Source organism: Leptidea sinapis, chromosome 34 (assembly GCF_905404315.1).
Source record: "Leptidea sinapis chromosome 34, ilLepSina1.1, whole genome shotgun sequence".
NCBI classification, from domain to species: Eukaryota; Metazoa; Arthropoda; class Insecta; order Lepidoptera; family Pieridae; genus Leptidea; species Leptidea sinapis.
The window spans coordinates 6904069-6914447 of record NC_066298.1 but is presented as its reverse complement, the minus strand read 5'-3'; the positions used below and the strand labels follow the sequence as shown (position 1 = coordinate 6914447).

Below are 10379 nucleotides of genomic sequence, written 5' to 3'. Positions count from 1 at the left end.
ATCTGAGCTATTAGTCTTGTGTATATTGGCGAAATTTACCTTTGTATTCTAATGTTATTGCAGCTGTTTCTCATTAAAACACGGATAAAAACACATTTTTTTTAAGTTGAAACCTAGCTAGATCGATTTATCGCCCCCGAAATCCCCTGTACACAAAATTTTATGAAAATCGTTGGAGCCGTTTCGGAGATTCAGATTATATATATACATATATATAAGAATAGCTCGTTTAAAGATATAAGATAAATCCTCATGTCCAGTAGTTGGGTTTTAGATTTCAACTTACTTTATTTCACTGACTGCAGAAGAAAACATTTGTTTGCCTTCAACTTAATTCCTCTACGAGTTAGGTACTTACTTAGGTACCTACTAAGAATTCACAGGCGAAAATCGAAATTATGTTTAAGTTGTTTAAGAAGTTAGCTGTCTGCTGTACCGTTAAAGTAGGTATTCATAAAGTTTACTTTAAAAGATATCGGTGAAGACCTTGAATATTTGTAGATAGGTACATTCAGCAAATATCAGATATCCCCTAAAAGCCTCCCACATCAGGAATATACTACGCATGCGCGGCGCCATGCCCCCATGACACATGTCAAAGGAATTCATTAGTTTCCTGAGGCTTTTATCATATTGGTTTATTTCGAACAATTCCTGAAGATAATGTAACGTAAGTACAGATTATTCTTTTTAATATGTGTAAGTGGCGATAAAGTGTATCAATGCAAAGGAGGCTCTATATTTCTCAATATTAGAAAAATAGCCAGGGTTTCCAATCCCGGATTCTATTTTTAGATGACAATAATAGAGGTACCTACTTATTGATAAAGAAATACAATGCCTGTGTACTGTACCTACCTGTGTCTTACAGCTGTGACCTTCCGTCTCAAATGTCAATCTCATAGTTATTGACAATTATTTAAAAATTAATTACTTATAACAGGTAGGTATTTAAAAAATGTAAAGTACCTATTTATTATAATTCTTATCTGAAAAAAATCGACAAGTTTTTCATTCTTTGTCAATTTCTGCTCTAAATGTTTTAATGTTTTCTTTCTACTGCGAAGAACAAAAAAATTCGGCATCTTATTTTATAAAAGAAAGAAAATATTCTCAGTTGCACAAAAATTTGGCACAAATTATTTTTTTTTAGTAGCTGTAAGGTATATTTTTCGTTAATGTCATTATTAAGGGGTACTACTTCTTACATGTAGTAGACCTAAAATAATTTAGAGAGATTGAAGGAATTTAACAACCTGTTTCTAGTACGAAAAACGAGTAAAACTGTTTTTAAAAAGAAATCAAGAAACTTTATATTTAATTTAATGAATTGTACGAAAGTAAAGCAAAACAAAACTAAAACATTAATATCGTATATACTCTTGAATTACCGCTTGCGTAATATGAACAGGCATACTCGAAAGGATATGTTTTTAATGTCAATTTGGAACAACTCCACCAATACATACAGTACCTACAGCAATCTTCAGAATTAAGAATCTCGGGTGTGTTTGGGTGTTCTTTCCTTTTAATTCTTTCATAATCACACTTAGTTTTCGTGTCCCGGCATCAGCTAAGTAAGCCTCTACAGTCCTAGCCACGTTGACTCTCGCGTTATCACATATCGGTTGCAGTCAGACGGTCATTTGCGACAACCTACTCTGTGTGCCTCTGAAAAAACTGCTCCCCAAATAGTTGACCGTCTGACACGTAGGTGTGGTCAAGAAGCTTTCTCCTTGTTCCGTCATACCCTTACTCAGCATTCTGGAGCTCTAAATGCAATCGGTAGTAGTAAGTAGAACAACGGTGTCTACCACTTCCTGGTCTTTTCGTGTCAATACCTGTATCGGTATCAGGACCTTTTAAGAGCACGCCTTACCGTCGAAGGAGTAAAGCCACCTTTCGTGGGGGTTCTGCCTTAATCTTGAGCAACGTAAGCGGCAGTTATTGGCATTTTAATGAATTTCTGCGAATAAAAAATAAATAAAAAAACCTTAAAAATTCGTTTTTTAAGGAGTAATAAAATTTTTACGTTAATTTCAGTGTCAAGTCTTAACTTAATAACTTAAGACTGCAACAAATTGGTTTGGTCAAAAACGAATTAATGTATGGCCAGTGCAAATAACACACTTACAGGATTGCGGTATTAAAAATATTTATTTAATTTGCAAATCGCGATAAGTGTTTGGGCAATTTTTCTACCGATGAGTGTATAAGTCGTATGTTACGACTAGGTATATAATTATTACTTTTAGGAACTGCCAATTTTTTTTCCAACTCTATTAGGATATCATCCCCCCCATCTGGATTAGTGGCGTTCCTCCACAGTGCGGTTATCAAGGAACTTTCATCCTCATACAACAAAGCTGAAACAAAGTGGATATAGCTTTTTTGTGCAATGTTTCCTGGACGATACTACGTTATACATACCTAAAAAAAATGCGTGTGTCTTCCTTAAGATATGGCAACGCTCCTGCGATTTCTCTGGTATTGCAAGATAATATAAGCGGCGGTGATCCTATAAAACCAGGTGACATTTTATCCATAAAAAATACAATGATACAAAGAGAATAATTGATTCGATATCGTTATTGAAAACGATAAGATAGTTACTAACCGATAGCATGTTAGTTATGACAACACGGCAATGTTGTTTTCAATAATGTTTACCTTATTTCGTACAATTTACTCGATCAGCTTACAGGAATGGTTTTCAGTTTATATTATTACAGCTATTTCCGCTTTAGTAAGTACCTATTTTTAGTAAATATTAATTTATTATTATTACGGGTACGGCTAGATACATTAGGTATACATTTGAAGCCGATATTTCGATCCAACCGCATGCACGAGTGGATTGTTGACATAATTACGCGATTTCTATGAATCTGTTTCTGAAACGAAGGTGCTCGGTTTTGGCATAATTCTTGCTGGATAGTTTTATTAGTTACGTGTTTTACTAAAATTTTTATTATAGCTGCACCGCATCTGCAGCGGGCTGCGAGAGGCTACTTCGCACAGTGGTTTCCGATATTATTGTAACTAGTGAAATTACTAGGCTAGTAAGACACAGCACAGAATTCTAATGGACTGTAGTGTATGGCTGCAGATTCAATTTACGTAAAAACTATATCAGCCCTTGTTTTTTTAAACTTTTGCCAAAAATAATTGAAAAAAATCTCTGCAATTTGCAATTTGATACCGTATCGCTCGGGAGAAAATGCGACCACCACCGTGTGTAGGTATTGAGGCCCCCGACTTCGTCTCGTGGCACCAATTACACCCTCGTAGGAATACTACGATTGCTGCGGAAAATACAATTAATATTTAATGAAACGGGTTGTTTAACAACATAAATAGTTCAATCTAAAGGGTCATTTATTTTAGGTGGCGGTAGGATAAAGTTGTCACCATGTTTGAGGGTGCTGTCGCCGGTATTCTGAACCGTCTTCTGGGGAAGTACGTTCAAGATTTGGACACCGAGAACCTGAACGTCGGCATATTCTCAGGAAATGTCAACCTGACTGATTTGAAACTGAAGCCTGAAGCATTGGTAAATAAACTAATTTAATACAACCCACGCGCCCTATATGGAACGAAAACTTGTCATATTAATACTGCGTGACGTCAGCTTGCAGTTAAGATAAATGTCTAGACTCACCACCAGTGGGAGGCTCCTTTGCACAGGCACCACAACGGAGCTTATTTCTGCCGTGAAGTAGTAATGTGTAAGCGTTACTGTGTTTCGGTCTGAAGGGCGCCGTAGCTAGTGAAATTACTTTTTTTTATTTATATATTTAGAAACAAACAGTCACATATATATTCAGGTTTACAAAGAGATGTTAGTACTTAATTAGACCTACAGTTTCCTTAAAATTAATATTTTATGACAATTAAGACTAAAGTACAGCATTGAAAAATAAATTATACAAAATAAAAATAAAAAGAGGTACTAGTAAAAAAAATGTTAATAATAAACTAATATTTACTAAATTACTTACTTACTTATTTACTAAATTATAAAAATGCTGTGTTTAAATAGTTATAATCGTTCAAATCTCACTTTTTCTTAGCACAGTTAGAATATTCTTTTTAAAACTGGACAAGGTTTCTTTAAAAATATCTAAATCAGCAAGTTTTCCATTACGAAGTCGACAGGTCCGCCTTATTTAACTATTTCCAGCATAGCATGTCCTACTTTTTTAACTACGAACAAGGGTTTACTTCGACAAGTACGTATATTTCTTTTGGGAACTTGAAAACTAAGGGCATGTAGTAATAAAGGAGCATCAATGTGGTTATTTACGATTTTATAAAGTAGCATTGCATCAAAAGAGTTTCGGCGATCACTTAATTTGACAACATTGTGAATATTACATGATTCAGCGTAGCTGGAGTACCTAGAATTACTATAATCGAGTGACTTTACAAATTTTTTTTGGAGTCTTTCGATTCGGTTGGTATGGATAGTATGGAAAGGATTCCAAACACTACAGGCATACTCGACGTGACTCCGAACGAAACTATTATATAAGATTTTATACGTGAAGGCCTTTTAAATGGCTTTCCAACTCGTAAAATAAAACCTAACTGTTTATATGCTTTGCTTAACATTTTATCTATGTGAGGCAAAAAACTTAGTTTTGAATCCATGATAACTCCTAAGTCACGAATTTGAGTAACTCTAGTCAATTTTTTATGACACAATTTGTAATTAAATATAACTGGTAATCGCTTTCAACTAAAAGTGATGACAAAATAATTATCGGAGTTCAAAAAAAGATGGTTGCTTTAACAAAAAGATTCAAAGCTACTCAAATCTACTTGAAGAGAATTACAGTCTTCTACATTTCTGATAACTCTAAAAATTTTTCTGTCGTCAGCATATAAAAGTAAGTTAGAATTTTTTATATAGTCACTAATATCGTTAATATATAATATAAATAGTAATGGTCCCAAATGGGACCCTTGTGGAACTCCAGAAGGAATAGATTTGTAACGCGATTACTGGGCAAACGAGACTTAACATCTAATGTTTCAAGGTGACGAGCGCAGTTGTAGTGCCGCTCAGAATTTTTGGGGTTTTTCAAGAATCCTGAGCGGCACTGCATTGTAATGGGCTGGGCGTATCAATTACCATGAGCTGAACGTCCTGCTCGTCTCGTCCCTTATTTTCATAAAAAAAAGACTACACCTGGATCTGACGTCACTAAGTTTAGTCTGTCGTCGTATCCCATTTTCAACATGCGGGATTTATAGTCTGGCCATAAATAGATATTGTTACAAACTTAAAACTGAAAGTCTCCCGAGATTATTAAGTTTTATATTTAAGCTTTTTACCACAGCTCCGAAAATTAGTTTTCTTTATTTTAATAGGTATAGCTAGGCAACTATACTGACCATAAAGATTGTTATAGTTAAAACATAATTACTTCAAATTCTTATTTCGTGGAATTCAAATTCCGTACGCGTAACATAAATATGTTACCTTTTGACCTCATTCAAAACTGAGAAGAGCGGGCGCATGCAACTCAACAAGAGGTCTCTTTAAAAAGTCTTGTAGAAGCCCAAACATTTTTTTATTAGGACTCAATATTTATTTACTCTTGTTAGTCATTTCTATTGTCTGTCAAGAGATTCTACTTATACTATAAAAATAATAATAAAAACAATATTTAAATAAAACACTTTTAAAGGATTGTATTTGTAGCGGTCTTACATAAGTTGTTTGGGTAAAAGTTACATTTTTATTTGAGTTAACCCGGCGTTTCAAGACCTTTCCAGATCTCGTTTTCAGGGTGACCCCTGTAAATATGTATAATATAAATGTAACTTTTACGCAAACATCTAATGTAAAACCGTTACAATTACACGCGTTTTAATCCTTTAGAAGTGTTTTATTTAAATGTGTAACACTCGCGTATATCAAAGAAAATAATAAAAACAATATTAATTCCAGTATGAATTAGATTTACCCATCGATGTAAAAATCGGCACAATCGGTAAAATCAATTTACAAATACCATGGACTGGGCTCTACACTCAACCGGTTCTGGTTCACATCGAAGACGTGCTCATCCTGGTCGGCCCAGCAATATCCAACAGCTACTTCGACCCTGAACGGGAGCGGCGCCTCACGAGAGCTGCCAAACGCAAGATCTTACAAGACCTTGAAGCCGAGAGCGAGGTGCTGAAGGGACCTCAAAATTTTTTCGAGAGTTTGTTCACGGCTATCGTCAATAACCTTCAGATCTATGTGAGGAATATCCACGTGAGATATGAAGACTCTATCAGCTCCAAAGATGGGCCGCTGGCGTGTGGCCTGTGTTTGCAGAGTTTGTCCATTGAAACGACTAATAGGTTAGTATTGTGTAATATGCTGTGCCTCACATTTAAAAAAACTATTAAAATTGTGCTGCAATTATTTAAAGAGGTATTTAAGCCTTTATCATTTTAAAAAAATAATCAACCATACTTGAGTTTTTTTTTTATATTTCTTTCATCGATATATATAGTAACCCAGGATACACAGTTCCATACAAACGGGACACTTATGATTACTGTACTCAATGAAAGTGATATATAATACAACAAATCTTACAACTATATTTAGAATATTAAATTTTACCTACATTGAATTAAAAATATCATTACGGGGAATCGTACCAAGAATACCGGCAGCATTTCCGCCTTGGATAGCTGGGCTGATCCGTTGACCAAAATAGCTGCCATCGCTTGGGTTGCCAGTAGCCCTATTGCAGCGAGAAGATAGTACTTTGACATTCTTCGCGCTTCTGGACCCCACGGGCCAAGTGTCTCGATACCAAATAGTAGAAATTGGGGGGCTCATTTGCACAGGATGCCGGCTAGAGTATGGGTATCACAACCGCGCCTATTCTTGCCGTGAAGCAGTAATGTGTAAGCATTACTGTGTATCGATCTGAAGGGCGCCGTAGCTAGTGAAATTACTGGCCAAATGAGACTTGACATCTTATGTCTCAAGGTGACGAGCGCAGTTGTAGTGCCGCTCAGAATTTTTGTGGTATTTCAACAATCCTGAGTGGCACTGAATTGTAATGGGCAGGGCATATCAATCACCATCAGCTGAACGTCCTGCTCGTCCCTTATTTTCATAAAAAAAAAGATGTAAGACTCACTGAGACTAACATATACACGACGCTTGCTGTCTTCGGCAGTCGAAGCAGCAGCCCCAGCACAAACTAACGTAACTTGGACATGAGAAGGAGCCAGAGTGTCGACGCAAGTTGCGTATTTACTCAATTGTTTATTTAATACGTAGTTACTACATAAACATCTATTAGCTAATGCATATTGAATCTCAGTTCTCTACGACTTTTACAATTTTGTTGTTCGACCATACTAGACAGAAATAGGGCCCACACGTTTAATTATTTTCTCTCGCCTTTCTTAAGGCAGCTATAGTATAGAAGGTACTGAACGGCGACTCTCTTACTTAATATATAAAACATGCATTAATTAAATTTCAGCAAATGGAAACCCTCAGTGACACCAGCGAATGCTTCCACTGTATACCAGATGATGAAGATTGAGTCCCTCTCCATGTACTGGAACCCCACAGCCACTGCTCTGGATGACGTGGAGATCGCCAACATAACCCCGATGCAGTATTACAACTGGAAGCACTACATGCTGACTGGCTTGGACAAGTTCTCGATGCATCATGAGGAGTTTGAGTTTTGTAAGTTTTGTGCTAGATTTCATCGTATTTTACCAAGGTAACCAAGGATTACCACTACATTCTATTGTAACCAGTAGTGCGTACCACCTTTACCAGGATCTATTTATTTATTAAGCTATTGCATAGCCTCTGTCGCGGGCCTTGAGCGTGGAGACCGAATCCAGAAATTCCGTAACGAAACTAACATAACACTTACTTACTAGATGTATATAGATATTTCGGCACAGTCATTACAGCTGCCGTGGAACAGCGGTTATTACGTATGCTTTTTGTGCAGAAGGTCCCAGGTTCGAGCCTGGGGTACATCTTGATTTTTTTTATTTCTTTATTTTATTTATCACGTTTTTTTAATTTTTATTATTATGACAAGCATTTTTAGTCAGTTTCACCTGTCCCGTTGACTGTCTGTAATCAAATCTTGCAAGTTAAATTTTATTAACCTCTCGTTTGCTTTTTTTTAAATTAATTTTATCAAAAAAAATACTGCATAAATAAAATAAATAAATAATTCCATAACTTGATAAAAAATGATATGCAATAGCTTTACCGCGGCAGTCCCCGAGTGCCACACGTCTTTTTATTTATTAAAGCACAATAAAAACGAAATAATAAATTAATTGAAACAATGGATCACCTGGAGAATTAAAATAAACATTGACACACAAACGATATGAGAAATAATCGAGCCTTAATTTAAACTTTAAAGAAATAAGTTTAAAAAATTTAAAAAGGCGATGTAAGAAACAGAAAATATATCGAGAGACGTCTGTAAAGCTAGAAAGGTCAAGTCAGCAGGATCACTCGTTTTATATCTCAAAATTTAGTGCTCATTTAGTGCTAATTTAGTGCTGATAACAGAAAATTGGTGCTGTGATAGGGGGACTAAAAATGAGAACACTGCTAACTTTTCATTAAGCTAGCAGTGTACCATTCGTGACTAGAAAGGTCAAGTCGGCAAAATCACTCGTTATATCTCAAAATTTAGTGCTCATTCAGTGCTAATTTAGTGCTGATAACAGATATTTGGTGCTGTGATGGGGGGACTAAAAATGAGAACACGGCTAACTTTTCATTAAGCTAGCAGTGTACCATTCGTGACTAGAAAGGTCAAGTCGGCAAAATCACTCGTTTTATATCTAAAAATTTAGTGCTCATTTAGTGCTAATTTAGTGCTGATAACAGATATTTGGTGCTGTGATGGGGGGACTAAAAATGAGAACACTTCTAACTTTTCATTAAGCTAGCAGTGTACCATTCGTGACTAGAAAGGTCAAGTCGGCAGAATCACTCGTTTTATATGTCAAAATTTAGTGCTAATTTAGTGCTGATAACAGATATTTGGTGCTGTGATAGGGACCAAAAATGAGAACACTGCAAACTTTTCATTAAGCTAGCAATGTACCATTCGTGACCGCGCTATGATACAGTTGGAGCGAGAGGCACATCAGCTAATAATTTAGTGCTCAATTAGTGCTGCCTGTACAAGCAAATAGATTTTTCAAAAAAAAATTTTCAGTTTTTAAGTATAGATAACTGCTGACATTGAATATATAATTTTGATAACTAAAATAGTCAAAAACAATACCAAATATTTAAAAAAAACTTTTCTCGAGGAAAGAAAACTTTATCTCAGCTAGAATAGGTGGCGCTGCTCACCTACAACAACTATATTGCTTATGCCATAATAGATGTTTTTCAGGACGAGGTAACTTTTTCGTGATTAAAGTGAGTAAATTCTCATCGCGAAGAAAAACACTTGACTTCAAACAATTATTATCTCTAGCTAAGAAAAATTGATCTTGACATACGTAAATAATTGGTCTTCATTGACGAAAGTTATTCAAATTAAGAAATGAAAAATCTAAATCAAATACAAACATTTGTTGATTCAACTAGATAATGATAATCTAATTCGAGATAGAATTACTCTCACTAAGACTAAAACTTCAACAAAAATTTTCGCTTTAGCCGATGCAATTTCAGACTTTCTATTTGGCGCCCGAAAATTTTCTTGAGCCAAGAATTTGTTTTTCAATCAATGAATTTTTTTTCTATGTAAGAACTACATGAATGATTAAAAGTTCAGTGAACATTGTCAGTTTGCATGTGTAGATATTCAAAAATTAATATGTATAAAAATGAATGCATTCACAAAGTATTTAGTAACAATTATAAAGCACTTTTTTTTATTAAATCCGTTTTGCATTAAATTATTTCTTTGGTTTAAATTTTATTCTTTTGGGTCAAAATAATTTTTTCATCTGTGTAGGGTAAAAATGGTTTTCGGATTTTTTTCATAATAATTTAATTGGTAGAAAAATTAAAACAAAATGTAAGCTGTCTGTTGAATACAGTATAATCAATTGTTATCATAGTTTAATTAGGTACATTTCGCAGAAATATTTTCAATTCGACTGTCATAATAAATTTGTTAGCGTTAAGTCATGAAGAACATTATGGAGGCCACACAAATGTTAGTGTAAAAAAGATTAGTTATTACGATTAAATATGTTATTATTGCCATATAGAATCTTCTTCTCGCTCTTAAGACTGTAGGCGTCGTTATACAAGCAGAAGTTAATTTGAAAAAAAAAACAAAAAAAAAATTATTTTTCAAAACTCCTTTACTACAATGACAGCACTAATTCAGCGCTAAATA

General features: G+C 34.8%; 1 protein-coding gene across 1 annotated transcript in view; it reads left to right on the top strand.

Moving 5' to 3' along the window:
- Nucleotides 1-598: 598 nt before the first annotated feature.
- LOC126974841 (intermembrane lipid transfer protein VPS13A-like) overlaps nucleotides 599-10379 on the top strand; it is a 73502-nt gene continuing 63721 nt past the window's right edge. Inside the window, exons 1-4 of the mRNA XM_050822510.1 lie at nucleotides 599-670; nucleotides 3388-3553; nucleotides 5960-6360; nucleotides 7509-7720. Of these exons, the coding sequence (XP_050678467.1) occupies nucleotides 3413-3553; nucleotides 5960-6360; nucleotides 7509-7720 (754 nt within the window). The 5' untranslated portion in view covers nucleotides 599-670; nucleotides 3388-3412. The remainder of the gene's footprint in view (nucleotides 671-3387; nucleotides 3554-5959; nucleotides 6361-7508; nucleotides 7721-10379) is intronic.